Below are 19,233 nucleotides of genomic sequence, written 5' to 3'. Positions count from 1 at the left end.
TTTTGAGTTAAATAATAATAATAATAATAATAATAATAATAATAATAATAATAATAATAATAATAATAATAATAATAATTGTGCGAAAGTTAATCGATCCTTAATTATTGTTTTAACATATTGTGGGCAGTGTGTGTGTGTGTGTGTGTGTGTGTGTGTGTGTGTGTGTGTGTGTGTGTGTGTGTGTGTGTGTGTGTGTGTGTGTGTGTGTGTGAGAGAGAGAGAGAGAGAGAGAGAGAGAGAGAGAGAGAGAGAGAGAGAGAGAGAGAGAGAGAGATGGTCAGAGGGGGAAGGGCTGGTTTGTGGTGGTAAATACCCGGCTGTAACAACACACAAGCGATCGGAAAGGCCAAAATTCCGCAAGTAGATTTCAGTCAGATAAAGAACAAAAGACGATCATGCAGTTTTATTTTCAGTATTTGGTTTGGTCAGATTTCTGTTAGCGACATCATGCAGTAGATCAGTGTGTGCCTATATTTGTCTGGATTAGGGCTATTTGACACCTTTAAACTCTTGGAATTAGCGCTTTCACGTTGGATCATCGATAGATTAGTGTTGATCTCGTCTCAGGCTTTTAAGGATACTGTTTGTGTAGCTATGTTTTAAAGGAGCTCGTGAGCTAAACAAAAGCGCTAGCACAACCGGCTAACGTTAGTCAACACTGGTGCATTTATTTCGAAATATATCAATGATGGACATCGGAAAGGATTTAGCTGCTTTACAAATTAGATAAATGTGCATTTCACCCCAGAGGTTCATCAAATGAATCAATGGGTTTTATAGTAGTAAGTTAGATTAGAGGTGTAGGTTGACATTAGCATTAACGTTACCCTGTTAGCATTAACGTTAGCGACTCCTTTGTTGGGAAGACTGATTGTGTTTTCACTCACTTTGCTTTTTGTTGAGGGAAATTATCGCTTTTATTCAAACTTATTAATGATTTTATTATGTATACATTATTATAATGTATCTAAGACGTTCGTTTTTCTGTAACATCAGTGTTGTGTCAAGATAGAAGTAGGAAACGAAAAGAAATGTTGAACAGCTAACGTTAGTGTCTCTGGTAATATTCCTATAGAACACATACGTTATTGTGTATAAATAGCGATACTAAAACTACAGAGTAGCACATTTGATAATTTAAAGCTATTATGGCCTACGTTTTGAACCTAAACAAGATCTACTTGCTATGGACACATCTAACGTTACTCTTCATTTGTATGGGTAAGACACTTCTCTACCGTTTATTGATTTATATAATATATAGACTACATGTTTCTTCTATTTCTCTATTTACATATCTCCCTGTATGTGTTTTTCTCACACTATTTTGGTTATGTTAAAATAGCATTAATGTTATAGTATAATGCCGTATTTCGCACATGCTCGGTTATAAACTAGGCTAGTTATTTTGCAGTGGTGCTGCTATGGGAAAGTGTGCTGATTTTCATTCACATACATTGAGGTTTCTCTAATGGTTAAATAGGGTTTGATTTAATAACTGCCATAGAAACTCTTGACACGCTTTAAACATGTAACAGTTAGAGTGAATGTGATTACATGGCTTGTGTTTGAGATCAGATCCGGGTGAATGAAGGGAACAAAGACTTCTTTTGTTTACAGCATGTCTGTCCATCTCTGTGATTGAATCCCATCATTTTGACTGAAAACAAAACAAATTAATCCTTTTGCCCTTCATTCTCTCGTTTTATTTCCCATCCACCTCTCTTTATTTGCCCTCATGATGGATTTTCAAACATGTGCATCTCATGGTTTGGGGAATTCTGTTTTTTTCTTTTCCTCTTTCACGTTTGACTATGTTTGGAGGATTCCTGCTTTCTAACTTTCTATATAAAACAGATCAGGGGTGTTTTTTTAATGTGCAACATTAGATGGAAATGATACAGCTAGTTGAATGTACTGAATGGCAGCTATAAAAGCACATTTACTGGAATTTGCACATACTTTTCAACTAATCTTAACTAATTTTTGAAATGGACAAAACTGAGCCCTGGCCATCCATACGCTTGCATTAATACTTTACTATAAGGTGTAATTTGTTAACAATTAGTTAATGCATTAACTAACAGTAACAATGAGCAATATATTTTTACAGCATTTATTAACCGTTGTTAATTATAGTTTATAAAGTTCTCATTCATGTTAGTTCACAGTGAATTAACAACTAATGTTAACAGATGCAACATTTGATGGAAAAAAATATAATAGGCTAAATGTTGAGATTAACTAAATATAATAAATGCTGTAGAAGTACTGTTCATTGTTAGTTCATGTTAACCAATGTTGACAAATTAAGCTTTATTGTAAAGTGTTACCCTTCTCACAGTTGGCGTTGCATTATTTTATTATTTAATAGATAAATCCGTGTAAAGTTTAATTGTTAACCAGACTCTAGTGATTCAAAATTGCTTGTATAGTATCATAAAGACTGGTCCATCTGTTCCAGTTGTCAAATCTGTTGCTGGGGATCTTACAACTGACCTATTGATGTAGGCAAGCTAAAATATCCACCGTATCCATCAGTTGTTGTACATTTGTTGTATAACAACGGCCTGTTTTGCATGCCTGTGTTTGAATGTGGACTGTTTCTCCTTTGCTTTGCTCCCATCATGCCCTCAGCTGCTGTAAGCCAACAGACATAAGTGTGGGAAACCCCAACAGATGATCAGCAAGCTCAAACAATGAGGGATCTTCAGGGCTTACCTAGGGTTTTATTTTTTGTTCATGCATACAAAAAAGTATATTGTAAATAGTATGTTTGCAGTATACTGCAGAAATAGAAGAGTAGGATGCTTCTGTACATAGCCAGATATTTAGCCTAATTGCTAAACCCCGAAGTTATCAAACAGTCATCTTGTGCGGCTTTTAGAACATACTAGTTGCATCTAATCAGTTTGTATTGGTGTTGGATTTTGGCGGAAGGGGAAGGTACTACAACGTGCCAAAATACTAGGTAATCACTAATTTAGTTCTATATATTATATTGCAATGTTTTTTGTAAAGCATTTAAAAATGTGAGCAAGCAAGTGATTCACTCTGGGATGAAAAACCTTGCTTAGTTTTGGTAGGCATTGGCCAACAAATTCAGTTTTACTTTCATATCTATTCCACTGAATAAAGAATGGAGGGAGTTTCCCTAAAAATGTCACTTTAATGATATTGTGAGAAAAACATACTGACAGGAACATTTTTATATAAATTAGATACAGTAGAAACGCCCAGTCTTTTAATTTTGATGAGAAGTCTAAAATGTGATACATTTTCGTCTCCTTCCTTTGCATTCTAATTTTGAAGTAAAGCATTGTGTCTTGTCTTCAGAATGATTGTGGGTGTTTGAACCAAATTTTTCTATGTTGCTTGAAATGTGGGTAGTATTCTGGGTCGGTCTGTTGCTCACAAATGTGCTGTTTTAAAATTGGTTTGATTCCATATTGTTCCTAGTGGATAAAATTTGGACTCTTTGTTTTGTAAAGCTCTGCTGCACACTAGATTGAGTTTGAAGAATCATGTCTTTCTGCACCCTTTAGGTTTTCATCTACATGTATTGATTTCTGCAGCATCATATGTTTTTTTTTTTTCTGTTTTTACAGGTAATGCAGTTTCTTCGGAGCTCAGCGAGAATGTATATGTATCAGGGATGTCGAACGGTAAAGTCTTGAGTTCTGTTTTGATTTACATACCCAGGTTACAGATCTTGTTCATCTTCAGAGGAAAATAGACACTTAATGTGGTTAAACTCTGTGGGTGACTGATATCCAAAACATTTTTTCAGAGTCCTCAAACATAGCTTACAGGGAGCTGTATACGTGTCTTTGCAGGTCACTTGTTTTTTTTAGTTTTTTTAAAAGGAATGTAAGACATATAAAGGCTCTTGATATTTAGCCCAGATTAGTCTGCCACCCACATGTTACCTCTTGCCTGGCTAACTTTTAACTGCTACTCTTTCATCCACCCTATCTCATTAGTAGGCCAGCCTTATTTCTAGCATTTTTTTTTAGGGTGAATTCTGGAACCCACAATTTTAGGTTACATTGCACATGTATTTAACAATTTACTGTTTTGGTGTTCATAATTCAGTGAGCTGTATAATCATATACACTCTCTCTAGAGTTAAAAGCTTTTTAAAATGACTCTGCCTTGAAGTCTAAAGCATCATCGCATAATTTGTAATGAAGGCTAGAATGCATTTCAACATGCTGTTGGAAACATTTATTCTGAATAAATAAATGAAGTCAGCAGAAATGTTAACAAATATTTAATTCCCTAATAAAAAAGGACTAAATTGTTTAAGCCAACTAAGAATTAAATTTTAGACTAAATATTTTTGGTATCCTTTTTATCCTTTTTTTCTTTAAATCAATGTGATATTTATGAAATGGTCTGACTGCTTTACATGAAGAGAGCTTTTTGTGTGGAGCATATGCAATGTAGCATGTCCAAATAAGAAGGCTAATTTACAAGGTTTATTATTGGTTAAGATACAGTGAAGTAATCAAGATGGCTCACTTGGTTTTGGACAGTGCTATTGTGTATTAATCACCCATTATGTGTTGAAATCTGTGTGCAGGGTTCTAATCTTTGTTTTTGTGGTCTTCTCCAGCCTGTGGAGATGTAGCGGAGCAGATAAGGGCGTCCAGTGGAGTGATAACCAGTCCTGGTTGGCCCTTTGAATACCCTTCTCGCATCAACTGCAGCTGGAACATCAGGGCCAACCCTGGAGAAATCATCACCATCAGGTAACACTTCACCACAATACTACAATATTTGCCAAAAGCAGGCCAAGAAGAAAGATGGTGCTCTCAGTTTACCGAAATTACAGGTTACAGGCCATAGGCACTATAAATTCCTTCAGTGGTGGTGGAATCTGGTACTCTGTACAAATTCAAGCTACAATTTTTTCATAGTAACTGCTCTTGCTGAAGCAATCTGCCTCTTTAGATACAGATTAAAAATGGTGGTCAACTGATATATTGCCAAAGCTGATATTTGGCTTTAAAAAAATAATAATATATGTGTGTGTATATATATATATATATATATATATATATATATATATATATATATATAATTTTTATAATTTTTTTTAGTATCGGCATCGACCGATACATTTTCCTGTTTGGCCGATGTGTCAGAAGCCGTGTTTATTTTGACAGCGTTGAGAACGCCAGTGCCTGAGCACACAACGCTCCCTGTGTCCTTCTTCATTAGTTTATCATCTCTCGTCTCTGTTTAACAGTTCTTTCTAGTACTTTATTAATTGAACTGTAGTTAACCCAAAAAAGAAATTCTGTCATTAATTACTCGCCCTCATGTCGTTCCAAACCTGTAAAGGACCCCGCACACCAATCGAGAATCACAGCGTCTAAGCATCTAGGACAACTCGAGGTATCAAACACCGGACGCGCACATTCTTAGTTTATGCCCAGCAATATTGTTATGTTTAAGGACATTATGAAAGTAAGATAATGTATGTACTATGTTATGATTGTACTGTACAATTAAATGCAATCGTTGCTGAATCTGCACTCTAAAGACTTTACCTCAAGGCGTACGTTAACTGAATTAATTGAGAATCTCACCTGAAACATAATCCGTTTGCAATCTTCATCCAGGCAGCTGATTTCTGTAATTAAATGAATGTAAAACTAAATGTATCTTGCAGCACAGGGTGAAGTCAGTATGTACATTAATGACGATTTGAGACAAATATAATGTACATTTAATGTAAAAAATATGTAAATGGCGCTCTGTGGCTCGGCAGGATTTTGAACAGGGTCCTGGGTCGTAGCAGGGCGTCGCGGACAGACGCCAAATGACACTGCCTGTGTGTATGTACACTCATAAAACATAATGTTCAAATTTTAAAGACTTGACACGGCGTGGCGCTGCACTTCTCGTCCGGCGTGAAACCCCCTCAAGGCTTTTGGGTAGCACTTTACTTAAAGCCTTTATGTATAATGAATTATAAAAGTATTTTCAATTCATTAATTATGCCTTGTAATTCGCCTTATAATGCATTGTATGGTTTCATGAATAACAGTAACCACAGTTATAATACATTATAATACTTATCTAATCATTAAACACAAGTATAATGCATTAAAACACATGACAAACAATCTATTTCAGAATCTGATAATATTATAATGCATTTTTACTGTGGTTACAATTATTTCTGAAAAGATATAATGCATTATATAACATACATTATAAATACTTTAATATTTTATAAAGTGTTACCGACTTTTATTCATCTTCGGAACACAAATGAAGATCCTTTTTAATGAAATCTGAGAGCTTCCTGTCCCTTTATTGACAGCCTATGCAACTATCATTTTCAATCCCCAGAAAGGTAGTTAAGACATCATAAAGTTAATCCATGTGACTCCAGTGGTTTAACCTTAAATGTATTAAAAAAAACAACAGCAATTTACCACTTTATTTACAAAATATTAATTTCCAACCTGTAAGACGTTTGTTTATCTTTCACCTTTGTTTATATAGCGCTTTTTACAATACAGATTGTTTCAAAGCAGCTTTACAGAGATAACAGGAAAATAATGTTGTAATAATATTGTTAAATATAAAATTAAATGTCCCCGACTAAGCAAGCCAAAAGACAAAGGCGAAAAAGGCGACAGTCTTTGGTACACAAAATATATTTTTAATGAAATCTGAGATCTTTCTGTCCCTCCATTGACACCCTACGCATCTACCACTTTCAAGCCCCAGAAAGGAAGTAAAGACATCATAAAAGTAATCCATGTGACTCCAGTGATTTATCCTCAATTTTATGTAGTGACGTGAGGGCTTTTTTTACGCGAGGGGTTTTTTTTGCGCAAAAAAAACCAACACTGTTTAGAAATGATTAATCTCCAACGCACGTCCACGCAACAACGTCTGCTCTCGCGCCAACAAAACATGAAAAAGATCTTCATTTGTGTACTGAAGATGAACGAAGGTCTTACGGGTTTGGAACAACATGAGGGTGAGTAATTAATGACAGAATTTACATTTTCGTGTGAACTAACCCTTTAAACATACAGTAGTAAACGGTATAAGAAATATTATACCTATTGCTTTTATATTATTAGTAAAAGGACAGCAAACACGATAATACTTTCTCATTTACCATCAGCATGCAGTTAATACGCATTTTTATAATTTACAAATCTTTGAATATCTAAAACTTTTCACTGCGCAAACCTGGCTTGCAGACTTGGTTGAATCATGCTGTGTGATCTTCTGAAGTGTGCATTTGAAACCTGCACACAAACGCGTTACTCTGCGCTTGACAGTCGGTCCTTGTGAATTGAATAGAATTGAGCTGTCACTGGAGATGCACGTTCGACAAACTCGAAACCCTTGATTTCAAACTAGGCTGTGCTTTATCCAGTTTCCCACTAAGTCTTATTTATGTCATTTTTCACTGTGCTGTATGTAAAATGTGTAAAAAAACCCAATATCGGTCGACCACTAATTAAAAACACTGGGCATCTGTTTGTTTTTATCCTTGTCATATCTTTACAACAGATATTTTTAAAGCAATGCAGTGTCTCTTGGAATTTTCATGGGGATAGGACTGTATTTTGAGTGCTGTTTTTTTGAGTGTTAATATAAATTATTTATTTTTTCAGTTACTGCCACCTCAAACAAACTCCTTTTGAAGTGGTTCTTTATTTCTATTTTTATGTTCTGCATCTGCTCTATTCTTGAACAGCCTGTTTGCCTCAACTAGAGCATTTGTTTGTGTCTTTATCTGAGAATGGTGTCCATGGTTACTGGTACAGAAATAGACCCAATTGGTATTTCTTCCCACAGGATGTGATTTTTGTGGTAAACACAGAAACTCACTAATTTTTCCAATGGAAGCGGTCTCATAGAGATGATTGGTCCGGTTGTTTTTGTTTTGTACAAATATGTATATGAACACCTTGTTTGTTGTACTTAGTAGGGCTGCACAATATGGCTCAACATTTTGTGCTTGTATATTAATATGTCTAATAATAATTATTATGATTTATTATTATTCCTCAGTAATATTTCTTATTTTATTAAATATTTTTATTATTACAATAAAATGTTCATTATTATTAATATTATTGTTATTTAGGAATAAATATAATAATTAAAATATTAATATTTTACATAACTTGTTTTACGAAAAACTGCAGGGTTACCTGTTAACATACAGGCAGCCTATGACTATAGATCATTAGAAAGCTCTGAGGATTTATTATAAAATATTATATTATTATAAAATTTGTGACAATTTCTTAATTTTGTCAGGAGTCGTCCATTTCTTTAATATGAAATTTTATGCATCCACTGTGGGGGAAAAACACTAAACACTAAAACACTATTATCATATAAATTTCTTTAGAGAGAAGTATTATTTTTTTTTCCACCAAAAATAGGATGGAGTGAGCATTAGTGAGCGCTAAACTCACTTCTGTTTCATTCATCCTGGAAGCCAGAGGGCGCCCTCGAGCAGAAACTCCACATTTGCCTCAGAAGCAGTGTTGCCGATCAATAATGAAAAAAATCCCATAATGTACGATAATTTCAGAGTTTTCAGTCGTTTGTCCAAACACACATCCTACCGCCTCTCTCTCTGACCCAAATCATTTCGCAGGCTCATCTGCCTGCACGCAAGCACGTATACACACACAGGCACCACATGGTGTCGCCCGGCCCGCACGTCAACACTACAAAAGAAGATAGAAACACTTTGACTGATTAAACATGAAGACAATAAACGCATGATGACTGTGACAATATATGGTGTATTTGAGTTCTTCAAGCCTTCTCTGGTATTTTCATAATAAAGTATATTTATAATGCATTGCTAATCGGCATAGCCTTTATCACTGTACAGAATACTATAAAATGATATATTGTCTGCCTTGTTCTGTGATAAGAAGCCACATCAGATCACAAAAGGAAATATCAAACACTCGATTCTGACGATATGAATTGAGTAAAAACTTTAATAAATGTTGTCTTTTGTTGGACAACAGGTTTATGAATGCTTTACAAGTTTGGGAAGATGTTTGAGGCATGTTCCTTTTTTAAAGTTATAAGCGACTCAAACTCAGTGCTTTCAGAGACGGAACAGCATTTACTACTGATCACAGAGCCCCCCTTCACTAACACGCTGTGCATATATTTATTTGATGATAAATTGCATCCTTTGCCATTTCATAATCGCATTGAGCCAAATCACGATTTCGGTTCGATTTCGATTAATCGTGCAGCCCTAGTATTCAGCAAGACACTACGTCCCACATATACCTCCTCCTTTTTTTTGTCTTTTCGTTTGGTAGAGCTTTTCCCAGCATCATGTTTCTTAATTTGTACTATTTAATAATCATACATCTGGAAGTCATGATCTGTTGCAGTTTGAGACATAAGATGCAATAAGACGTAATCCTGTGTCTAATGTCAGTTAACTCATTAAATTATGAAATAGCTGTTTAACTTCTTGATTACAGGGATACTGTTTTAAAAAAATATATATATATAATTGTGCACATACCGGACATTCCTTTACTTAAAATTGGTTGTACTTTTAGTTTTCAGGACTTTGAAATTCAGAGCTCGCATCGATGTGGTTTAGACTGGATCTCTATTGGCACCTACAAGAACCTGGATGGGTACCGGGCCTGTGGCTCGTCTATTCCTGCCCCATACATCTCCTCTCAGGATCACGTGTGGATCAAGTTCCACTCTGATGACAGCATGACTGGAAAGGGCTTTAGGCTCTCTTACATAACAGGTAGACTTGCTATTTATATCCCTTTAGATTTAACTGCATCATTGAGGATGCAGTTACGTAGATGTCTTCAACACTGTCTGGCACTGCCATGCAAAACTTCTACTCTTGTGAAACAATTTTCACTCTCTCTCTCTCAAAGGTTGCATTTACATTGCATGTCTTGATGGTCAATTTTGACTATATACGATTTTTTGACGACCAGCTTCTATCTTTTTAAAGTGACCCATATCCGATATCTGCATTTACACTATACACTTGGAGAAACAACTCAAGGTAGATGTACTGACCCGGAAAAGCTTTTTCTTTCCGTAACGTCTTTAAAGGTCAGCAAAACATTGGTCTCTTAAGGCAAAGGGGAAAAAAACATTGTTACAGCCTGGATGAATGTAGCAATGATCAATGCTATAATCGCTGTGGTTGGTGTTGTCGCTTTTTCAATGACATACAACTCACATTGATCGGAATATCCGATCTGTCTGTTTATGTCAGACACAAATGCACATATCCGAATCATTTTAGATTTTTTCCACATGAATAAGGTCTGAAACCAATTTGAGAATATCGGAATGCTTTTTTCCTGCTTCCACGTTCGAGGGTCATATCTGATTGGAATTGGGTCAATTGAACCATGTATTGTAAATGTGACCAAATTGAATCTGGTTACTGAAAAACGGCCTGCTTTCCATGAACACTTTAACTTGGCTTTGTTCTTGAATCAGTTTTTTTTTCTTGCATTTGCTCAAACTTAAGTTTTGAAAAACTCCTAACCTATCATTTCCACTTGGTCAATTTGAAAATGGGATTAGATCTCAGACTTGCATTAGGCCGTGTGTCCATCAAAGCATTTTTTCACGCAGCTGGCGTATAATTCCAATTGTTTTCAATGGGAGCGCCGCGTTTTTAGAACGCCATGAGCGTAACGAGGCGCTGAGCGTGTATTTAACGCTCAAGCGCTGAGCGCCCGGCGTTTTTTACTGGTTGCCGAGAGTAGAAAATTTTTCAACTTTGGGTAAAACGCAGCGCTCACTGTCACTTTTTACCCAGCCGTCCAATCACAGTGGAGGAGGGGTGGGACAAATACCACACCGACCAACTGTCACAACATTCTTTATGTACAACGATGTCAACCAACAGAGCTAACCGAATAAAATGGATGAAAAATTAATTTTTAGTATGAAACAAATTATCTGCGAAATCAGTTACAAGGAAACTGTGCTGCTGATATTCTGTATCATAGCAACAAATCGTCTCAACTGAAAAAATTTAGCGCTGCCAAAACTTTCTCAAGCGCCCACAGCTAGGCGTTTTCAACAGAGCGCATAGCGTTTTTAGCCAGCTGAAAACGCTTTGGTGGACACACGGCCTTAAATAAGCGAAACAAGTCCTTCTAGAGACCAGCATATAATAGACAATTTAGGTTTTAGCTATTTAGATTTCATGCTTAATATAGATCACAGACTTCCCTTTGGCTGTTGCACAGTAAACATCCTCTGAAACAAATCTTCCAAAAATGTATGAATCAAACATTACTATCAATGCTTATGTATATCCAAAAGGCTAAAATCTGTTTGTAATTGGTAGGTAAATCGGAAGAAGCCAGTTGCAAGCCTGACCAATTCCACTGTGCTAATGGGAAGTGTATCCCGGAGTCATGGAAGTGTAATACCATGGATGAATGTGGCGATAACTCAGACGAGGAGCTGTGTGTACAGCCAAACCCCTCTGCATTCTTCTCCTTCCAGCCCTGCGCTTTTAACCAGTTCCCTTGTCTTTCACGCTACACCCGTGTTTACACCTGTCTGCCAGAGTCCCTCAAATGTGACGGTAGCATTGACTGTCAAGACTTGGGCGATGAGATCGACTGTGACGTGCCCACCTGTGGCGAATGGCTGCACAATTTCTACGGTACTTTCAGCTCACCCAACTATCCTGACTTCTATCCACCTGGTAGTAACTGCACCTGGCTGATCGACACTGGTGACCACCGTAAGGTTATCTTACGCTTTATGGACTTCAAACTGGATGGCACAGGTTACGGCGATTATGTTAAAGTCTACGATGGATTAGAAGAGAACCCCAGGCGTCTGTTGCGTGTGTTGACTGCATTTGACTCTCGAGCCCCTGTAGCGGTGGTGTCATCTTCAGGACAGCTTCGGATACACTTTTATGCTGACAAAATCAATGCGGCTCGAGGTTTTAATGTTACGTATCAAGTAGATGGCTTTTGCTTGCCATGGGAAATCCCATGTGGAGGGAACTGGGGTTGCTACACTGAACAACAGCGCTGTGACGGCTACTGGCACTGTCCCAATGGCAGGGACGAGCTCAACTGCAGCAACTGCCAGGAAGATGAGTTCCCATGCTCACGAAACGGTGCCTGCTACCCACGTTCTGACCGGTGCAACTACCAGAACCGTTGCCCAAACGGCTCAGATGAGAAGAACTGCTTTTTCTGTCAGCCTGGAAACTTCCACTGCAAGAACAACCGCTGTGTTTTTGAAAGCTGGGTGTGTGACGCGCAAGATGACTGTGGGGATGGAAGTGATGAAGAAAGCTGCCCTGTAATTGTACCCACACGAGTAATCACTGCCGCTGTAATCGGTAGTCTAATCTGCGGCCTGCTGCTGGTCATTGCTCTGGGCTGCACCTGCAAACTGTACTCGCTCAGGATGTTTGAGCGCAGGTAAGTGAAGCAGTTACTAAAGTTATACCCAGACTAAAGCTAAAATAGAAATTGATTGGCAGGGAAAATAATTTAGCAGCTTATTAGTGTATGCGTCTGTGACTGTTCTCTTGTCAATTACCAATTAATGGGTTGGTTGTTCTTCCAGGTCATTTGAGACTCAGTTGTCCAGAGTGGAAGCAGAGTTACTGAGAAGAGAAGCTCCTCCTTCATATGGGCAGCTGATTGCTCAAGGACTAATCCCCCCAGTGGAAGATTTTCCTGTCTGCTCTGGAAATCAGGTAAGAAGACTCCATAATTATGTACTTTAGGTAGGGCTGGACAATATGGCCAAATTTTATATCACGATATATTTCTTAATTTCGGTCGATACAATATAATTCCGATATAGATATGAACAATATAAAAGCCTCAGAAAAACTGCCAAGAACGCCCACAACAGATGTCTGTATACAATCTTCTGAAAAATGAATTTGCCAAGTCTATCCAACCTGCTGGAGTCTTTTGGTACTGCACCATAACAAACTACATGAACCAATGAAAAAACCCATCATAACAATAATATTCTATTCTCAATACCTGCTACAAGACTATGAATGGGTAGCAATATTCAATTTGAAATGTAATATGCAAAATGACACTGCATTTCTGTTTTAAAATTTACATTTAACTACATTTGTGCAACGTTTGGTGCAGAATTAAAATTCAATTATATAATTTACATTTGCCATTTCATACACTAGTTTTAATGTGTAAATTGAATACATATTTTAGGGTTTTATAAGTTGCAAAATTAAAATGTATTACAGATATGATTAGATATGTTTAACATGTTCAAGCAAAAACTATAGCAAAATGATAATTTAAATGTTATTTTTCTTAATTGCATTTACACTCACAGTTAAGACACTTTGTTCGAAATGCGATTGCATTTTCATTAAATGTCCCGCAATGAATGTAGCAAAATTCAGTGTGCAAACTGAAAATTCATTCCGAGCCGATCACGCCCCCTCCCGCCCTGTCAATCACTGCGTGAAGTTTCGGTTTCTTAGATGTTAAAATCATATATTGGTCATTCTGAGGTCACTCCGCATCCCCACATGCTCCAAATACACGCAAAAAGTCTCTTTTGTTTGTGCTTCGTTTGTGCCGGTTAAAGTTTTGTTTGTGCTGCTTCTATCGTTTGGAACTGCTTCAGATGGTGCAACAGATTTGTTAGTCGGCACCACTCTCAGTCTCCGGCATATTTTGCAGCACGCTGAAACACCGAAACGCCACTGAATTTATACCACTGAATTTATACCACTGAATTAGTCTTTCCTCTCTTATCAACTATTTTGTCTGCTTTCTCTTTACTTGTGGAAGCTCGTTCAGTCATATTTGTATTGCGGTCAGGGGTGCTCATTTTGTAGCTAAAACTTTCCGCGTTGGAGATCAGCCTACTAGTGCCGAGCGTCTGTGGTGGACGTCATCACGAAAGTAGCCAATTGTGTTCTGCTCTTTCTGACGGCTGCCCGCCTAACGTCAGTCAGTGACATGCTGTATATTGAAATATCGAAAATGTTTTTAAAAATCATATCACCGTTATTGGAAAAAGAATATTGCAATATTTACTGATATTGAATTCTTGTCCAGCCCTAACTTTAGGCCCGTATACACAGAACAATAATTATATTAGCATACACACCAACTTGCACGCTGCAGTTTTGTCATTTGCCGCTTTTCATGCTTTAGCTTGGTGGATTCTGATTGGTTTTTATTGTTTATCAGCTGGAAAAAATTCTTCTGAAAGTGATCCCAAATACAGGTCCTTCTCAAAAAATTAGCATATTGTGATAGTTCATTATTTTCCATAATGTAATGATACAAATTTAACTTTCATATATTTTAGATTCATTGCACATCAACTGAAATATTTCAGGTCTTTTATTGTTTTAATACTGATGATTTTGGCATACATCTCATGAAAACCCAAATTCCTATCTCAAAAAATTTGCATATCATGAAAAGGGTCTCTAAACGAGCTATTAACCTAATCATCTGAATCAACTAATTAACTCTTAAACACCTGCAAAAGATTCCTGAGGCTTTAAAAACTCCCAGCCTGTTTCATTACTCAAAACCGCAATCATGGGTAAGACTGCCGACCTGACTGCTGTCCAGAAGGCCATCATTGACACCCTCAAGCAAGAGGGTAAGACACAGAAAGGAATTTCTGAACAAATAGGCTGTTTGTTATACCATTTAAGAGATTTTACTCGCACTCATGCTCAAATACATTTCGCACATCTATTTTTAGTCGAAAATGCGAGTGAAACGTTTGCACTGTCGAGCCCTGGGTAACATTCCCTGTTGTTCTTACTTTCAGGCATCTGTTTTAGAAAACCTAAGACTGGCAGTTCGTTCTCAGCTGGGATTCACCTCAATCCGGCTCCCCACCACAGGGCGCCATGGCAACATCTGGAGACGCCTGTTCAATTTCACACGTTCACGACGATCTGGTTCTCTTGCACTGGTGTCTGCAGACACTGAAGAGGGTCCTGCCGGCAATGCCTCTGCACGTGAGCCAGAGAGGCTTGGCTCTCACCGTGGACTCTTGCCCTTGGACTCAGATGACACAGACACTGAAAGTGATCACCATCCCCGCAGGGATGTCCCTGGAGCTGTTGGAGGCCTGATGGCCCCACTACCACAGAAAACTCCCCCTACCACAGCCGTGGAAGCCATCGTCTCTGTGTCTGCCAGCTCTGCCCCACTGGTCAGCCGAGAAAGCAGCATCTCTGAGAGCATCTCAGAAAGTTCTGGAGTAACTGGACCTCTGTGTACTACTACTACTATTACTACTACTTCTGCAAGGAGCCCCTTCAGCAGTGCTTTAAGCCGGGTCACACGCAGCCTGCGCTGGATTCGTTTCTCTCTAGGTCGCTCAGGTGACGGAGGGTCAAGTGGCATTGGGCAGAATCACAGCCCTCTGCGGCAACTGGAGCAAGGAAGTGCGGGCTGTACTGGTGTCAGTATTAGGGGCGAGGATGAGGATGACGTGGAACTCCTCATTCCTGTCTCAGACTCTGGCTCCCTGGACAGTGATGAGAGCTCCAGGCCCCTGCTGGAACAAGGCTTTGAGCAGGCTTTTGTGCCCCATCTAGCCCCCGCTGCCGTCTCTCTCAGAGGCCGGCTGGTGGGTAGGGACGGCCCCTGTGAACACTGTGGAATTGTCCACACGGCGCGGATCCCAGACGCATGTCTGGAGGTGACTGCGAAAACAGAAACTAGTGATGATGAGTCACTGCTGCTCTGTTAAGAATTGCCCATATGACTCTAAAATGCCCCTGCTCACAGCTTGCCATTTCTGTTATCGCAACCTAGTGGAGCGGAGGTTGAATGTCTTTTTGACAGGTGTCCGAAGAGCTTCAGAAGAGCTTCAGAAATCAGGTACTTTTAAAGACCAGTCTGTAAAAATCATACAGAGTACGAGAACTCCCCAATCCCACTGTGCAATATTAGTATTCGTTGAGATGTTTACCAGGTCAAAGTCTATTTTTCTGAAGAGTCAAATTAAGCTCACATTGAGTAGAGAGTGAGCCACTCTGCAGTTCTCAGTATGGGAAAGCAGTACAAACAAATGCATCTATCCTGGACAGTGTGGAACAACGAAAGACTGAACACATCCAAGCGCTCTGAGGGATTTTTACCTAACCTTTAATTTATTTGTACATTTGATGTCATACATTTGTTTTATTAAAGGAATGGTTGACCCAAAAAATTAAATGACTACTCACTCACCCTCATGTTGTTCCAGACATACTATTTGTGGAGTTATTTTGAATGATGCCCTCCAAGCTTTTTCCTAAACAGTGAATAGGGACAGGCTGTCAAGCTTTTTAAACGATGATAAAACTGCACATGCACATATGACGTATCAAGGTACATTGTGTTAGATTTGGCATCAAATGCCATTGGTTGAGGGCAACTTTCAACTATTAACGCAAAAGTCATATGGACTTGTTTCAGGGTTCTTATTGTATGGAAAAGAGCAGCTTGGAGATTCTGCAAAGTTTTTTCCCTTTTTTTTAGGAGTAACTGATGAGCAAATAACAGATTTTATTTTGAGTAAAATTATTCGTTTAACTGCTTGCAAAAATTGGGATATCAACCAAAATTTGGTACGATTGTTCATTTCAGTGTGAGTTTGGTCCCTGCTGCAGTGGTACTATGTGCGTCACATGCGAATATGAGTGAGGGACATTTATTTATAACAGAGTATAATCTGAGAGGAAGCTACTATTTTTAAAGGATGTTGCATTGTATAACAGCCACTTTTGTTTGTTGTATTTATTTTTTGTTACCGTTAACCTTTTGGTAACCTTACTGTTTTGGTACTGAGAATTGTGTGAGGGTGTATATTTATTATTGGTTTTCATTTCGATAGTGTTTACTTGAAAAGCATGTCCAGCTGTCTTGTGCTTATTTCTTTTTCCATTTCATAATGCGGTGTTAATATATCTATGTACATACACACATACACAAACATGCAAAATATATATAAAGATAAAGATAAAAAGTGTTTACTGCACCAAGAGAATAAAAGTGTTCACCCCACTTGTTTATGTTTGACTTTTCTTCTTTTTTTCCTTAAGTGAGCAATAATGGTCATTGGATTTTGGTTTGTAGCAAAGAGGAAGCATTCTAAAAGTCGTCTTTGGACTGCAGAAAAAAACTACACCAGTGTCTACTGATGGCCCTAGACATGCTGAAACGAGTACAGGAAAAACTAAATTTAAACCTCACCAAAGAGAGAGAGAGGAGGAAAAACATGACTGTATAAATTCGTGCTGCTGTTTCCACTGGGTGGAGCCAAAAGCTAGTTTTAATTTTATAATATAGTCGAGTAGTTATTCTGATTAAAAAGTTAAACACATTTGTAGTTTTATCAAAAATTAAATATGACCCCTAACCCAACCGATATCTGTATTTTAAAATGTATATTTATAATTTATAGTCTGAAATGTGACCTCAGAGGAGACCACAGCAATTTATGTTGCCTTTTACAGGTTTTACAAACACTAGGACATATTTCTCAATACTTTTCAAAACTCTGAAAAAGTTTCAGACTTTTGAAAAAGAGATTCCAACTTGCAGCTGGGCACAGCAGTTAATTTCACTTTCAAAATGCATTAAAACTAGGGTGACCACCCGTAGCGCGTGCGCGCACAGCGTTTGAAGCCCAATTCATGCGTCCCGCAAATTGAGACCGTGTCACGCATAATCAATGCTTGCTCAAAAAAAAATTGGTCGCTCTATATCCTCGAGCCCCAGGCACCCAAACGAACATTACTTGACAGTTCAGCACGCTACTGTTGCCACACCCACGTGACCTCAGTTGAATTGCTGACTAGGTTCTATGACTAGGTTGTTGTCAACTTTTTCATTGTTGTCATGACAGCGCAGTGACTTCTCGTTCCGTGAACCTCTGGAGTTGTGAGTTAAGAATTTTTTTCCTAACTGTTCCTGTGGTGTTGAGCAACTACAATAGGTTGTTTGCAGTCACGTGACTGTGTTGACGCGCGAAATTCAGATGGAGGGCAGGAAGTGAAGAACGCAATGGACGTGATGGAGGAAAGTCCGTACTGTACTACTTTAGACGCTATTACAAGAGAAATATATAAACAAAAAATCTAAACATAAGTTGGACGTGATCCATACGTTATGAAGAGGACCGATTTTCAACTGAATTGAAAGATTTGCCTGCCATTGAGGCGGTAGATATCAGCAACTACCTCGTCTCACAGACATACTTTGACTTTACAAAGTTCAAAAACTAGTACGTTACACAAACAGACACATAAGCTGTATTAACTCAGCTTTGACGAAGTGATCACTGACACACACGGGCATTTTCCCATTCGGCTCCTCCCGACCGGCAATTTTCCTATGTTTTTCTGTCAATTTCTTGTATTTTCCCCCCTTATGAACAACAAATTTTGGCACACGATAAAAACTCCTCGAGGTTTGATCGATTTGAGCAACCATAAACGACGCAAAACATAGGCATTTTGAGTTTGTTATAGTGAGTCCTAAATATAGAAAATCACTTCCTGCCCTCCATCTGTATCAGAAGAATCAGAATCAGAATCTGAAAGAGCTTTATTGCCAAGTGTGCTTGCACACACAAGGAATTTGTTTTGGTACTGAGGCTTCCAGTGGACATATACAAATACAAATACAACATGAAACATAATACTACATGTAGTCAGAATAGACATTTTCAGATTTACAGATTATGAACCTATTTACAGTGTTTTGAATATTATAAATAAATAAATCTACATATAAGTATGTATCGCTATGGCAACGCAGTGACGTCATGTGAAAACAAGCTATTCCTGTTAATCCTATAATTTTATATTAATATTTATTTAAGGTGAATAAATTGTAATGAAAAATAAATAAAATTAAATAGCTAAAGTAAATCGTAAGTGGAAGTGCATCTGTCAATTCATTGAATGTTCAAAATATTATGAATCTTTACTTAGAAAAAAATACATATTGGTTGGCCTATTCATGAGCATACATCAGCAATTACACATGTTTAGGGGAATAGGGCATTATTAATATACCATGTAAGGTGGTATGTGCTAGAAATGGGTAAACCACTATCAGTGAGTCTGTCCGTGGGGTGGGGGCACCGCCGCGCCAGGCAGTGTCCCACATTGTCCCTCAGAAACATACCCCTTGTCCCACCTTGGGCTTA

General features: G+C 38.0%; 1 protein-coding gene across 1 annotated transcript; it reads left to right on the top strand.

Annotated features, from left to right (window-relative positions):
• Positions 1 to 216: 216 nt before the first annotated feature.
• lrp12 (low density lipoprotein receptor-related protein 12) lies at positions 217 to 17,081 on the top strand. Its single transcript, XM_077196651.1, has 7 exons — positions 217 to 1,224; positions 3,612 to 3,668; positions 4,622 to 4,757; positions 9,597 to 9,799; positions 11,381 to 12,482; positions 12,631 to 12,763; positions 14,851 to 17,081. Exons 1-7 carry the CDS (start codon positions 1,152 to 1,154, stop codon positions 15,781 to 15,783), a joined length of 2,637 nt encoding a protein of 878 aa, XP_077052766.1. The 5' UTR covers positions 217 to 1,151; the 3' UTR covers positions 15,784 to 17,081.
• The last annotated feature ends 2,152 nt before the right edge of the window (positions 17,082 to 19,233 follow it).

The sequence above is a fragment of the Siphateles boraxobius genome, unplaced genomic scaffold, assembly GCF_051911475.1.
Source record: "Siphateles boraxobius isolate OS27281-9 unplaced genomic scaffold, OSU_SipBor_1 35, whole genome shotgun sequence".
NCBI classification, from domain to species: domain Eukaryota; kingdom Metazoa; phylum Chordata; class Actinopteri; order Cypriniformes; family Leuciscidae; genus Siphateles; species Siphateles boraxobius.
The sequence above is the reverse complement of the archived record's forward strand: the minus strand, read 5'-3'. Positions and strand labels throughout refer to the sequence as shown.

Excerpts from the sequence above, each read along its gene's own strand:
- lrp12 (XM_077196651.1), top strand. The coding sequence starts at position 1,152 with ATGGCCTACGTTTTGAACCTAAACAAGATCTACTTGCTATGGACACAT. Across the intron at positions 9,800-11,380 it reads TAGGCTCTCTTACATAACAG|GTAAATCGGAAGAAGCCAGT; the intron begins GTAGACTTGCTA and ends TGTAATTGGTAG. Across the intron at positions 12,764-14,850 it reads CTGTCTGCTCTGGAAATCAG|GCATCTGTTTTAGAAAACCT; the intron begins GTAAGAAGACTC and ends TCTTACTTTCAG.